This window comes from Chiloscyllium plagiosum, unplaced genomic scaffold (genome assembly GCF_037043375.1).
Source record: "Chiloscyllium plagiosum isolate Xiang-an unplaced genomic scaffold, Cpla_swu_hap1 HiC_scaffold_16, whole genome shotgun sequence".
NCBI classification, from domain to species: domain Eukaryota; kingdom Metazoa; phylum Chordata; class Chondrichthyes; order Orectolobiformes; family Hemiscylliidae; genus Chiloscyllium; species Chiloscyllium plagiosum.
This window is the reverse complement of record NW_028270154.1, coordinates 13668184-13683593: the sequence shown is the minus strand read 5'-3', so window position 1 is coordinate 13683593 and position 15410 is coordinate 13668184. Positions and strand designations below refer to the sequence as shown.

Sequence of the window (15410 nt, the reverse complement as noted above, 5' to 3'; positions counted from 1 at the left end):
TGTCTCAGCCATATGTTCCTGATCTAATATGTACTGTCTAATATGCAGAGCTTCAGCAGTTTAGGCCTATACTTGCTGGTAGGTTGAGAGAAAATCAAATTGAAGTACATAAGGGGATTGACAAAGTAGATGTATTGCTGATGTTTCCCCTTGTGGGGCAATCTAAAAGAGAAGTAATAGTTTTAGGATAAGTGGTGCGGGGAATGGATAGGATAAATAGACAAGGTCTTTTCCCTGGGGTGGGGGAGTCCAGAATGAGAGGGCATAGGTCTAGGGTGAGAGGGGAAAGATATAAAAGGGACCTAAGGGGCAACTTTTTCACACAGAGGGTGGTGCGTGTATGGAATGACCTGTCAGAGAAAGTGGTGGAGTTTGGTAAAATTACAACATTTAAAAGGCATCAGGATGGGTATATGATAGGAAAGGATTTACAGGGATATAGGCCAAGTGCTGGCAAATGGGACTAGATTAGGTTAGGATATCTGGTCAGCATGGACAGGTTGGACCGAAAGTCCGTTTCCATGCTGTACATCTCTATGACTCTATGGTAGCAGATTTAAAACAGAGATGAGAGGAATTACTTCTCTCAAATGATCATGAATCTAGAATTCACCACCCCAGAGTGCAGTAGACACTGGGATACTGAATAAATTGAAGGAAGAAATTGACTTTTAAAGGGTTAAAAGACTTTGAGGAGCGGACAAAGAAGTGAAGTTGAGACCAAGATGAGATCAGCCATGATCATATTAAATAGTGAGAGACACTTGAGAACTGAATTACCCCCTCCTACTCCTGGGTCTTATGTTCTTGCCTGCCTTGGGACTATTTAATGGGATAGGTAGAGAGAACTTTACTCAGTATCCTGCTTGCTTTCTGTTTTAAATTTGTCACCCCTTAACCTAAAGGTTAGACCTCTCATTCTAGATTGACCCACAAGGGGAGACATTGGCTCTACGTTTACTTTGTCAATTCGTGAAGAATGTGTCTGATCATCTATCTCAATTCCACCACTACTTTCAAACCCTGTTCTTATATTTTACAATTCCTTACTGTCAAAAGTCCATTAATCCCTGTCTTGAAAATACTCACCTTTATGAACCAAGGATGGGCCAAAGTCATTCATAGGAGACAGTGAGGTCTGCAGATGCTGGAGATCAGAATTGAGAATTCAAAGTTTGGGAGAAGATTTGTAGCTCGGGGGCTCGTTGTGTGGTTCTGTTCGCCGAGCTGGGAATTTGTGTTGCAGACGTTTCGTCCCCTGTCTAGGTGACATCCTCAGTGCTTGGGAGCCTCCTGTGAAGCGCTTCTGTGATGTTTCCTCCGGCATTTATAGTGATTTGTATCTGCCGCTTCCGGTTGTCAGTTCCAGCTGTCCGCTGCAGTGGCCGGTATATTGGGTCCAGGTCGATGTGCTTATTGATTGAATCTGTGGATGAGTGCCATGTCTCTAGGAATTCCCTGGCTGTTCTTTGCTTGGCTTGTCCTATGATAGTAGTGTTGTCCCAGTCAGACTCATGTTGCTTGTTGCTTGTACAAAATCCCATGCAAGGACTGCACAAAACACTACATAGCACAAACAGGAAGACAGCTAATGATCCGCATCCATGAACACCAACTAGCCATGAAACGACACAACCAGCTATCCTTAGTAGCCACACACGCAGATGACAAGCAACATGAGTTCGACTGGGACAACACTACTATTATAGGACAAGCCAAACAGAGAACAGCCAGGGAATTCCTAGAGACATGGCACTCATCCACAGATTCAATCAATAAGCACATCGACCTGGACCCAATATACCGGCCACTGCAGCGGACAGCTGGAACTGACAACCGGAAGCGGCAGATACAAATCACTATAAATGCCAGAGGAAAGATCACAGAAGCGCTTCACAGGAGACTCCCAAGCACTGAGGATGTCACCTGGACAGGGGACGAAACGTCTGCAACACAAGTTTCCAGCTCGGCGAACATAACCACAACAAGAATTGAGAATGTGTTGTTGGAAAAGCACAGCAGGTCAGGCAGCTTTTCCAGCAACACACTCTCAACAAAGCCCTTCATAGTTAAATAAGTACTATTTTGTTGATGTTGAAGTTGAAATTGTGGCAGCAAACATACACACTGCACATTCCCACAAACAACATATGTGATTGTTCATCATCTTTACAAACTTCTGTTTTAGTGACAAATTTGAAGCAATTAATATTAGGAGATGAGGGGAATTTGCATTACTCTCTTTTGAATAGCCTGATTAGATCTTTTACTTCCACCCGAGAAAGCAGAGGGGAAAGACACTGTCAGTGAAGTATTTGCTCAACACTGCACTGTGAATGTCAGTTGAAATTTCATGCTCAAGTTACTAAACCCACTACCTCTTCACCCAGAGAGCAAGCACAGAACAGGTCAGATGCTAAGTAAAGTTCTCTCTGCCTATTCCTTAAGGAGTGCATGGTCTACTCCTGTTCCTGTTACTTATGGTATTATATAGAAGGCACTATGTAAATGCATGTTCCATCTTTGTGAACATGTCTTATCAGCAAACCATAATTTCCACATCTGAAAATTTTACAGTTAGTAGAAAGAACCTAACCATTGCTCCTTGACATTCCATGTCATTACCATCGCTAAATCCTCCATATCACTACCTGGAGGTTACCAGAAACTAAACTGGACTAGCCATATAAATACTGTGCCCCATTCCCCTCCCATTTATCTCTCCACCCCCGAGGCTCCCAGCCTCATTCCTGATGAAGGGCTTTTGCCCGAAACGTCGATTTTCCTGCTCCTCGGATGCTGCTTGACCTGCTCGGATTTTCCAGCACCACTGTAATCTTGATATTAATACTGTGGCCACAAGAGCAAGTCAGAGGGTGGGAATCCTGTAACGAGTAACCCCTTTCTCCCCAAAGCCTGTCCACTATCTACAAAGTACAAGCCAGACATGTGATGAAATATTCCTACTTGCCTGGCTTTTGTAGCTCCAACAACACTCAAAAAGTTCGATACCATCCAAGACAAAGCAGCTCACTTGACTGGCACCATATCCACAAACATTCAGTTCCTCCCTCTTTGAAATTCAGTGATAGCAGTGGACTGCATTAGAACAACTCAACAAGGTTCCCTAGAAAGCATTTTCCAAACCCATGAACACTACCAACTAGAAGGGCAGGGACAGCAAATGCATTGGACCACCACTACCTACAGGTTCCCCTCAAAGCTGCTCACCATCCAGCCTTGGAAACATATTGCTATTCCTTCAGTGACACTGGATGAAAAGCCCCAAATTCCCTTCCTAACAGCACTGCGGACTGCAACATTTCCAAAAGGATAGCTCACCAGTACCTTCTCAAGGGGCAACAAGGAATGGGCAATAAATGCTGGCCCAGCCAGTGATGCCCACATCCCACGCATGAATTAAGAAAAAGTCTTTTCTTGGAGGAAAACATGTCTTGGAAGGTCTTGATCATTTGTTGACTAACAAGTGAATTCATTACTTCGGCAGCTATCGTATAATGTTGAGCAGCTGGCAAGGGGAACCGAAAGACAGGCCAACTTTCTCTGATCTTGTGGAGCTCCTCGGAGATCTGTTGCAAGCCAATGTCCAACAGGTGAGTCACCTGAACTACTTCACCTAGTCACTTATGATTGCACCTGGAACCCTGAAATGTTTGAGTATAATCATCAGAACCATTTAATAGGCAGACCAAAATAGTCTTTTTCACAAAAATTCACTCAAAGTACTGAATTTGTTCCCTGTGTCTATCTTTGATGGGCTTTCCGCTCATTGTCTCCAAGCCCCAAAGCACTGACTCTCACCATTCAGCAGAACTGAAACACCTCATCCAAATTGGTATTCTGTAGACCACTGGGTTCAGCAAGGCATTGGAACCTAAGGTCAATCTATTGCCAATCAGCTTCCATTTCTGCTTCCCTCAGTAGCACTTTGTGGACTGTGATCAGGAAGTGGGACCCTGCTAGCATTGCCCTTGAGAAAATTAACTAACTCACAAGACAAAGCTTATGAGAAGTCATAGGAATGTGTGATGATGAGATGTTTCATAAAGCTTTCCACATTTGTAGCTATCCATAACCTTGGGCAAATGGTGAACAATATGACTTCTTCATGGGTTCAAGTTCCATTCCAGAGTTCTTTTTTATTGTGTGATATTTCTCATACCATTTATTGCCTATCTCTGAATGCTTTTGTGAATGTGGTGGTGGAAAGTACATCCACAGTGCTGTTAGAAAGGGATTTCCAGGATTTTGACCCAGCGGCAGTGAAGCAATGGCTATATGATCAGAACGTTTGTAACTTGGAGGGGAACCTGCAGCATCTCATGCACCTACTGTCCTTGTCCTTCTAGTTGGTAGAAGACATAGCTTTGGAAAGTGCTATTGAAGGAGGCTTGATATGTTATGCAGTTCACCTTGGAGGCAAACATGTTTCTACCATGGTGGTGGAGGGAGTGAATGCTTAAGATGGTGGGCAGAGTGCCTGGATCTGTCTTGGATGGCATTGTGATTCTTGAGTGCTGATTGGAGCATTATAACTCAAGGATGACACTACCAATGGAATAAATGCTAGCCTTGCAATTGACACCCACATTCCAAGAAAAGTAATCCTTTTTTGTCTGTTTTACTTATGCGGCGGGGCACTCACAAGCTGAATCTGTGTTCAAGCATTTTCTTAGGCTTTCACTGTACCTTTGGAGGTATCATTTAAAATCCTCAGGAATCTCCCTGTCATCTGGAACAATACAAGACAGACAAACATAACCTTTGACTTATTAATTGCATATACATCTTTGACTCCTGACTTTTCCATGGCAGAATAAACTCTGAGGAAATGCTGCCCTGTGTTTCAAAACTGCAATTAAACCAATGCCCCATCTACACCCTCAGTTGGATGGCAAAGGTCCAACACTCACTATTTTGAAAAGAGGGAGTTCTTCCTAGTGCTCTGGGGCATCCCTCAACCAACATGTGTAGAACAACAGACTATCTGGTCACTATCACATTGCTGCTGGTGGGACCTTGCTGTGTACAGATTGGCTGCCATAGTTCCACAATTTCAACAGTGGCTACATTTCAAAAGTGACTCTGAAGCGCTTTGGTATGTCCTGAGGTTATATAAGGTGCTTTATAAATGCAAGTTTATCTTTTTTTTTAGGATGGGAAAGACTACATTCCTCTCAGTATGTTGCAGTGTACGGAAGACGACTTGTGTTTTTCCCAGCCGTGTTCATCCATGTCTCACGGAGATGATAAAGGGTCTAAAACAAGATTACGATGTGACAGTATAGGACCAAGGTAAGCGGTGGATAAAAGGGTTTGTACATGATTGGCCAGTTGCAGGAATACAGCCAACATCTGCAATGCTCCACAACCTCAACCCTTGTGCCAGAGTGTTCTCCTCCTGCTTCAATACCCAAGATCGTGCATCCCAACTCCCACCAGCAGCACCATCCCAGCCAATGCAGCAGGTGCAGAATCTGAAACTACCCTTCACAGTCAGAGATCCCAGCTCCCACCCCAGTGTATTACAACGACAGGACACCCCATCATTGTCTAATATCATCAGACTGCAGTATCTGCACCTCAGAATCCTACAATCTAACACTACCCTTCTCCCTTGATACTTCTTCTAACAGCAGACCTCAGTAATTGTCCCAAGACTCTCAGATTTCAACCCTTGCCATGAGACTTCTGTTCCAGCAATACCAGTGCAATGGTACTAGAATCCATTAAACCATCCATAGGTGTTGCACAAAACCACAGCACATTCTCTTCCATTGCAACATACATGCGCACTACCAATTTCATAGAATCCCTACAGTGTGGAAACATTAGGCCCAACAAGCCTACATTGACCCTCTGAAGAGTATCCCACTCAGACCCATTCCCCTATTTACCCCTGACTAATGCACCTAGCTAACACATCCCTGGACACTTTGGGCAATTTAGCATGGCCAATCCACCTAACTTTCACATCTTTGTGACTGTGGGAAGAAACCAAAGCACCCAGAGGAAACCCACGCAGACACAGGGGTAATGTGCAAACTCACACAGATAGGTAGCCGAGGCTGGAATCAAACCTGGGTCCCTGGTTCTGTAAGGCCACAGTGCTAACCATTGAGCCATTGTGCCTCCCCAATGTTACATCAACACCCACCATCAGGCCCACACACGTGCCTGCCTTCAGCTCCAGACAAACACATGCTTTCAGGTCTGTGTAGACTGATTTTGATTTTATTTGGTTCAGGGGTAGGTTCTTCACTCAGCGAGTCGTAAGTTCATGGAATGCCCTGCCAGTAGCAGTGGTGGACTCTCCCTCTTTATGGGCATTTAAGCGGGCATTGGATAGGTATATGGAGGATAGTGGGTTAGTATAGGTTAGGTGGGCTTGGATCGGCGCAACATCGAGGGCCAAAGGGCCTGTACTGCGCTGTATTCTTCTATCTATCTATTTATTGTAGTCACATGTACCTAAGTACAGTGAAAAGCTTTGTTTGTGAGCAGTACAGGCAGATCATAGCAAGCAAGAACATACAGATCATAGACTTTGTTGAGATTTCAAATTTGAGTGCAGAGTATGTTGAAGGATAGAAGCTGCAGTGTGATTTAAATAGAGGGTGGTACTGGAGTGAGATCTGTATGTGGTTGCTTGATGGAGTGAGGTTTGTGTTGACAGTGAGTGCCATATAGATTGGGCATGATGCTGGGTGAGGTTTCTCTTGTGGTGGGGCTGGAATGAGATTTGTAAAGAGGCTGACTGCTGGAGTGAGATTTGTGTTGAGAGTGGATGTTGGGATAAGATTGTATTGAGTATGGGTGCTGGAGTGAAATTTGCAATGAGGGTGGTGCTAGAGTGAGGTTGGCATTGAGCGAGAGTGCTGAAGTGCAGGTTGTGTTGAGGGTGGATCGTCAGTACCACATACATGGAGGGTGGGTGCTAGAGTATGGTTTGTGTTGACCAACACGTGACTCACTGGAATTTATTTCTCTGCAGATACTATAACTGTGTGTCTTTTTCTGGACATATATCGGGAGAGAGTCAGATTAAATGCCCATCAAGAGTGAAAACATTTGAAGATGTCCCAGTGGAAGAGACAATGCAGACCATGCAAAATGTGAGTAATCCATGTCTCCCAAATCCAGGTTAATACTTCATCCCTTTGTGGCCTCTTTGCTTCCTGCATCTTACTAACTCCCCACCTCCAGCAAAATGGAATGCTTCTTGCCATGTCATGCAATGCTATATGGATTGGTATTTGCAAAAAGATTCTGAGAGATGCGCATATTATAGTGTTTTAAGGTTGGTCCGTGTTAGATTAGCGCATCTCAGAGGGGTCTGGTGGTGATGAAACTGCTGCAATGTCTCAGTCCACTCTTGGGTTAATGAGGTGGGGATGAATCTTGAGCCGGAGTTCCTGACTGGAATGTGGGCCTCATTCTCTGATGGGAATAAGCTCAGGCAACACTTGGACAAAGAGGTCAATAGAAGGGCCCCTAAGCTGTTTGGAACTGCAAATGGCCCATTTAGTAAGAGGAAGATAACTGAGGAATTAGAAACCTTTGCTAGAAGAGAAATTTGAGCACTACAAGAGTCTGATTCACCATTAGTTGCTATGTGCTACCAGTAGAGACCAATTTCATTTCCTGTTTGTAAGTTTTTAGCCTGTTATATCAATGACACAATTACCTCTTTTGAGCACCAGTTTTTATATTTGGAAGTCTAATCTGTGAGCCCCACTGTGATACATTGAACCCAAACATGCTCTGCCAAGAAGATCACTACTGAAACATTGCTGCGATATTTTTGCAGTGCTACTGTTGCAATTTAATTTCCATTCCCTGCCAACCTTTATTTCAGGACAACCAGACAGACAGTGGGATGGTCCTGGCATCTGAAGAGCTTGAGAAGATAGAGATCAAGCATAAAAAGCAAATGGTGTTCAGGTGAGGTGCAGATAGGGTGGAGGGGAGGTGTCTCCTTGGTATATGCATTCCATTGTCTAACTGTTTCATAAAACCATAGCCAACCTTGCCCACTTGAAAGCTGTTGCTATTCATTTTCTTTCATTCCCTATGTTGGGGAACAGAACACTTTGCAGTACAGGCATTGAGAATCAGGACAAACAGCCCGCATCCACAGGATGCATTCCCTCCACGACCAATACCCAGTCGTAGCAATGTGTACTATCTACAAGATGCACTGCAGAAATTCACCAAAGATCCTTAAGCAGTAACTTTCAGACCCAAAACCAGAAGGACCAGGGCACCAGATATATAGGAGCACCGTTTATCATCCTGACTTAGAAATATATTGTCGCTCCTTCACTGTTGCTGGGTCAAAACTTTGGAAATCTCCCCTGAGGGCATTGTGGGACAATCTACAGCATGTGGATTGCTGCAGTTCAAGAAGGCAGCTCACCACCACCTTCTCAAAGGCAATTAGTGATGGGCAGTAAATGCTGGCCAGCCAGCAACACCTTCACCCATGAGCGAATAAAAGAAAATACAATGTAAAGCTCCATCCTCATCAAACACTCCCAGGAAAGGTACAGCTCGTGGTTAATACCGAGTAAAGCTTTCTCTACACTGTTCCCCTTGAACATTCAGGGGACAGGTACAGCATGGGATTAAACATGGAGCAAAGCACTACCCCAGCAAACACTAAAATAAAACAAAGAACTGCAGATGCTGGAGATCGGACACAAAAACAGAAATTACTGGAAAAAAACAGCAATTCTGATGAAGAATCTCCTGACTCGAAACATTAACTCTGCTGTCAGACCTGCTGAGTTTCTCCAGCAATTTCAGTTTTTGTTCCCCATCAAACACTGTCAGGACAGGCATAACCTATGTATTCTTTGATACTGTATGAAGGAAGGGGTAAAGATTCAGTAATTAAAAGAATTAATTTTATCATAGCTCAAATTTCACGAAGTCAATGCCTATCACGAAACAAAAAAAACCTGAAAGAACTGCACATGTGGCAAACCAAGCGTTCTAAAGAAGGGTCACTGGATCCAAAATGTTAATTCTGATTTATCTCCACAGATGCTACCAGAGCTGCTGAGGTTTTCCAGTAATTTCTGTTTTTGTTACTTATGCCTATATTATCTGCTACTCGCTTAAAAAAATACTCTCTTTCAGAGAAAATCTGGATAAAATAACCGTTATTCAGCTAATACAAATAAGTCTGACTCTGAATCTCTCCCATTTGAGTCTCAGTTTCACAGCATAAGGGAGTATACAGTCGACAAATTAGTTATGATCTGCTTTATTCAGGACAATTGCTAAAGAAATCTATATGTTAAGCAATCACAACTGGTGTTAAATAGGTTAACTATTTGATGTATTTGGTAAAACCCTCATCAAAAAGTCCTGTTTCACCTTCCATTTACGACACAGTGGGTCTGCATACCAATACCCTTTTAACCAGGAATCTCTGATGTGATTGTCAGGATGTGGGCATCACTTCTAAGCCCATCATTTATTGTCCATCGATAACTGCCCTCATGAAGGAGGTGGTCAGTGACTTCCTGAACTGTTGCAACTCATGTATTGTGTGTACACCCACATGCTGTAAGGGAGAAGGTCCCAGGATTCTGACAACAACAACAACGAAGTAACAGCCAATTATATATCCAAGACAGGACGAGCTGTGACTTAGAGGAAAGCTTGGAGTCAGTGGAGTACTCATGCGCCTTCTGTTCTTGATCTTCCAAGTGTCAGAGGTCATAAGTCAATCAAAGAGATGTCGCTCATTCAACACCAGTATTACCAAATAATGTGATTGCACTAGAAGAAGCAACCAACAAGATCATGTTAGAACAGTTTTTGTCTTAAAACATCCCAAGAAGCCTCGCACGAGAGGTATTTAACAAAAATTTGACATTGAACCACGTAAGGAGGCAGCAGAACAGGTGAACAAAATCCTCAAAGAGGTAGATTTTAAGGAGCATTTTAAATGAAGAGAGAGGAATAAAGGGATGAAGAATTTTAGGGAGGAAATTATGGAAAGGAGTTGTCGCCAATGGCAGAGCAATGAGAGTTGGAAGACCTCAGAAAGTTCAGAGAGACAAACTCATGGGAGATGTGTGTGTGTGTGTGTGTGTGTGTGTGTGTGTGTGTGTGTGTGTGTGTGTGTGTGTGTGTGTGTGTGTGTGTGTGTGTGTGTGTAAGAAGAGCAATGACACCTCATCCTTTTTCGACCTTTAGGGCTGCAATTTAACTCCTGTTCTTTTGTTCTTTCATGATAGAAAACCTTCAAGTAAACACACAGACTTGGTCTCAGAGTTTTGCAGACGGCCAGATAGGTGTAGATGCAGATCAGCCTTGCATCCTGAGGCCTCAGGGCAGACCATTCACAGCAATGACTATGGACACCTCTTGCATGGTGCTCAGGAGCACAAGGGATGGAGTACACAGCGCATGGACCCCACCACTTCAGAAAACAACTCCAGCTTCTAGTGCTCAACTCCCATGTGAAGAATCTCCACAGGACTTTTAGTACCAGCCCGAAGCATAATTTTAGACTTTGCTCAAAGAATGTCTTGCTCACTCTAAGCAGGTCTTCAACTGTAAGTGACATGAAGTAACTAAATATCAAACAAACCAAGGAGGGGGAATTTCAGCTGTTTTCCCAGTTGCAAAAATTCAGTTGTTGTACAATCTGCCCAGTTTTCAACTGCTATGATTTAACTGCAAATGGAGACTCGGCTGTTTCTATAACTAGCTGCCTGGGAATAAGTTTGAAACCTACCCCAACTGTGTTGGAGGACTTTAGTTTTCCCATAAAGAAACTATATATAACCGGATTTATAATTATGACATTATTCAAAGAATCCTTTTGAAAGTCTGTTGTTTCCTTTTTTACATTTTTTCTCTAGTTTTATCGTCAATTCACTTGGAATCTGTGTATTTTGACACTATGATATAACAAAAAAATAGAATTTAATAGTAAAGTTGCTTGTACACAGGTTCCTCATACACTGAGGGTAGGGCAGGGACACCCAAATTCTCAGTGTTGACCATTTATTGTGAGATTGTTAATGTTTGTATAAAGAATGTCTGTATGATTTTGTATCAAGTGGTGAGCAACCGAAATCTTCTCTCCTTGAGAATAATCAAGTGATTTCCTTTCTGAAGTGTTAAGATATTGAGATGTTCAGTGTTTGTATCCAAGACAGTCTCACTCTTTCTCTACCACACTCCCTTTCATCTGATTGTCACATTCCCCCAAGTCTGTACCTGTGCTTCCATTTACTGGACTGTCTGACCCTGTCTGCTAAACTACAGAAAAGATACCAAGACTCATACACAGAGGAAAATAAATAATTTACATATCTGCAGTGCTTTTCACAACTTCAGAGCATTCATTGGCTAGCAAAGTAGCTAGGGAGTACTTTTAAAATGTAGTTATTATGGCTGTTGCACTGCCGAAGCTACGGCAGAGGAGTGAATGACCAGATGATTCTTTTTAATATTGGTTGATGTGTAACTCTTAGCAGCATGTTGTGGGTGGGGGATATCCCCTTTTCTTCTTCAAAATCCATATTGTGCTCCGGTCTAACCATGCTCCAGGTCTGTGCACCGGTCCAACTACAACTACTGACTGCTCATAGATCTAGCTTCAACCTCTGACTGCCCTCCAGTCTAGCTGCAACCCTAGGCTACAGTCCTGTCCATCTACAACCCCACACTGCCCTCCTGTCCATCTGTGACCCCCACACTGCCCTCCTGTCCAGCTGTGACCCCACACTGCCCTCCTAGCTAGCCATGACTTCACGCTGCATTTCCATCCATCCATGACTCCAGACTGTGTTCCCATCAAGCTGGGACTCAGACTGAACTCCTATCCAGCCCCAAACCTAGACTACACTAAATGTGTTTAGACTAGAGTGGTGCTGGAAAAGCACAGCAGTTGAGGCAACATCCGAGGAGCAGTAAAATTGACGTTTCGGTCGATTTTACTGCTCCTCGGATGCTGCCTGAACTGCTGTGCTTTTCCAGCACCACTCTAATCTAAACTCTGGTTTCCAGCATCTGCAGTCATTGTTTTTACTTAGACTACACTACATTCCTGTCTTGTTAATGTTTCCACCAACTGCAAAACTATGGAAAACTACCTATTACTTTATAAATCCCAAACGTCAGATTTCTGATGCAAAGGGAATATTAGGGATTTCAACTGTCTTGGTGTCATTTTTTTTTGTGATTTGTTTTACTCATCTTAGTATCTTGTTTCATTCCTGTAATGTACTCAACTCAGGTAAAGCATCCCACCCTTTCTATTCATAACCTTTATTCTTACACCCATGAAAATATTATGCAAACTACATTATACACAGATTAATCAATGTGAATTTTACTGGGAGGAGAGAAGAGGGATGAGAAGAGAGAAGAGGAGAGCGACGGTTCTGTGCATTTCATTTCAACAGGTTTTTAACTCATGCTTTTGGAAAATGAGGAATTTTATTGATTTAAGTGACTGAGATTGTGGTTTATAAATGCTTCCGTCTTCTTGTTGAAACTGATACTTTGATTGCTAACTCTGGGCAGTTTGCCTGGTCTTTAGAGAAATGTGATACTCTGAAATATCATTAATTATTATATATAATGACTTGTGTTTACATCAAGCTTTTAACATAGCAAAATGTACCAAGGTTCTGAACAGGAGCTCATCAAACAGGAGCTTGACACCAAGCTACATGAGGAAAAAAAGGGAAGGTGACTGAATGTTTGCTGAAAGAGGTATGTTTTTAAGGAATATCTCCAGGGAGGGAACTGGGAGAATTTCAAGGTTAAGGCCAGAAGGACTGTAGGAGGTTACAGAGCTAGGGAGAGCAAAGCCATGTAGGGATTTAAACACAGTGGTGAAGAGTTTAAAATTGAGATGTTACTGGACTGAGTGTAATGCGATATCTCTATTACAGAGAGGACTAATGATCTACTTTTCATTCTCCTAACACTGTCACCTGGGTTAATGATCCATATCACCATCCTTACCCCTTCAAGTACCTAATCCACCTTGTGAGTTTGTGACAGTGAACAATGCCAGGCTGTTTGATTCCAGAGGCATCTAGATTGCTAAAGCTTATTTTGTCCCTCAATCAACACCCACAGATTAATACATAAACACAGTAATGCACACGCATGTACACTTTGTGATACCCAGTTTGGGTTCTGCCAGGGCCATTCAGTTCCTGAACTTGGTTCAAATATGGCCAAAAAAGCTGAATTCAAGAGGTGAGGTGAGGTGAGAGTGACAGCCCTTGACATCATGAAAGAGCCCGAGGAAAACTGGAATCAATGGGTATCAGGGGACAAGCTCTCTGTTGGTTGGAGTCATACCAGGCAAGTAAGAAGATGGTTGTGGTTGTTGGAGGTCAGTCATTTCAGATCCAGGCCATCTCTGCAGGTATTCCTCACAGTAGTGTCCTAGTCCCAACCATCTTCAGCTGCTTTATCAATTACCTTCTCTCCATCATCAGGTTAGAAGTGGGGATGTTCACCAATGATTGCACAATGTTCAGCACCCACTCATGACTCCTCAGACACTGAAACAGTCCAAATTCAAATGCAACAAGACCTGGACAATATCCAGGCATGGGCTGACAAGTGCCAAGTAACATTCATGCCACACAAATGCCAGATAATGGCCATCACCAACAACAGACAATCTGACCACTGCCCTTGATATTCAATGTTATCATCACTGAATTCCCTACTATCAACATCCTTGGAATTACTATTGACCAGAAACTTCACTTAACTTGCCATGTAAACACAATGGATACACAAAGCTGGTGACATGCTTGGAATACTGTGAAGAGTAACTCACCTCCTGACTCCCCAAAGCCTGTCCAACAGCTCTAAGGCACAAGTCAGGAATGCAATGATATACTCGCCACTTTTCTGGAAGGGTGCAGCTCCAACAACACTTGAACCATCCAGGACAAAGCAGCCCACTTGATTGGCACCAGATCTACAACCATCCACTCCCTTCACCACCCACACTCAGTAGCAGCATTGTGTACTATCACAAGATGCCACTGCAGAAAGTTGCCAAAGATCTTCAGACAGCACTTTCCAAATCTACAACCACTTCCATCCGGAAGGTAAACGACAGCAAATATATTGGAAAACGACTAGCTGCAAGTTTCCCTCCAAGCCACTTAACATCCTGACTCACATACCGCTATTCCTTCAATGTCACAGGGTCAAAATTCTGGAATCCCCTCCCCAATGGTATTGATGGGTCAACCTATGCAATATGAAATGCAACGGTTCCACAAGGCAGTTCACTGCCACCTTCTCAATGGCAATTAGGGACAGGTTTAAATGTTGGCCAGCCAGCAATGCCCATGTCGAATGAGTGCATAAAAGAAAACATCAATGGACCCACATGCATAGACTAACACACATGCTTGTACACACATTCAAAATGCAAAAATACAAATGCGCACACATGCATTGACTAACACACATACATATTAGTACACATACTTCCATTGGACAATCCACACAAGCACAAGTAAAAAGACACTTGACAAGTGTAGTTGTGAATTAATTGGACTGACAACTATCATCGTGCCTATTCTCTAACTCAGATCAGTTATCAAAACAAAGGCCAAGAAACGAAGAGAAAATCTTGAGGTCTACCTTGATGTTAAACAACAGTGAAATGGATGGTAGTAAGATGTTGTGATTTTTATTCCTGAAGAAGTGACACAATTGTTTTGACCTTATGGACCAGTGGAAATGGTTTGAATAGTTGCATTCAAGAACAATTTACTTAAATACTTGAAGAAGGAAAAATTGCAGTGCCATGAATAAAAAGCATGAGAGATTGGATTTATTGGATATTTCTTTCAAAGAGCTGGTATATTCAGGGTGGGCTGAATGGCCACTTATGCCATTTACTCCAATGATTGACTATAGGCCATATGGGGAAAATAGGGGTAAGTGAAGTTAAGGCTTTAGTCAAGTTAGTCAAAGAGAGGATTCTGAAACCTCAGTGATTTTGATTTTATACTTGCTGTAACAAACAAAAACAATGGTTTGGAGCTGGTGGAACTGAAAGACGATCATGGACAGCTTTAGGTTTAACTGATTGACCACCTATTATTAAACACAAAATAACTTATAAATGCAGAAAAAAGGTAATTTAGCCCATTGGATGTCAGGCTAAACTAGCCTGACCTTTTTGGATTTGATCAACCTTAGCTCCTGACAAATCCCTCAACCTTTCCTATTCCTCAATACTACCTTCTCACCAAATTGGTAAACCAGGCCTTGCTATATCATATGCTTCAAACCATAGTTGTATTTTGACCATGGTCAGTTGCTAGTTCCCTCTAGCCTTCAATTTGATCCAACTGAATCCATTCGCA

General features: G+C 42.8%; 1 protein-coding gene across 3 annotated transcripts in view; it reads left to right on the top strand.

Annotated features, from left to right (window-relative positions):
* flt4 (fms related receptor tyrosine kinase 4) overlaps positions 1-11930 on the top strand; it is a 241438-nt gene extending 229508 nt beyond the window's left edge. For 2 of the 3 annotated variants that reach the window (XM_043703133.2, XM_043703132.2), the window contains exons 26-30: positions 3509-3614; positions 5177-5316; positions 7016-7136; positions 7880-7965; positions 10275-11930. In XM_043703133.2, coding sequence (XP_043559068.2) covers positions 3509-3614; positions 5177-5316; positions 7016-7136; positions 7880-7965; positions 10275-10485 — 664 coding nt within the window. In that variant the 3' untranslated portion in view covers positions 10486-11930. The remainder of the gene's footprint in view (positions 1-3508; positions 3615-5176; positions 5317-7015; positions 7137-7879; positions 7966-10274) is intronic. The other variant, XM_087995138.1, reaches the window with a different exon arrangement.
* The last annotated feature ends 3480 nt before the right edge of the window (positions 11931-15410 follow it).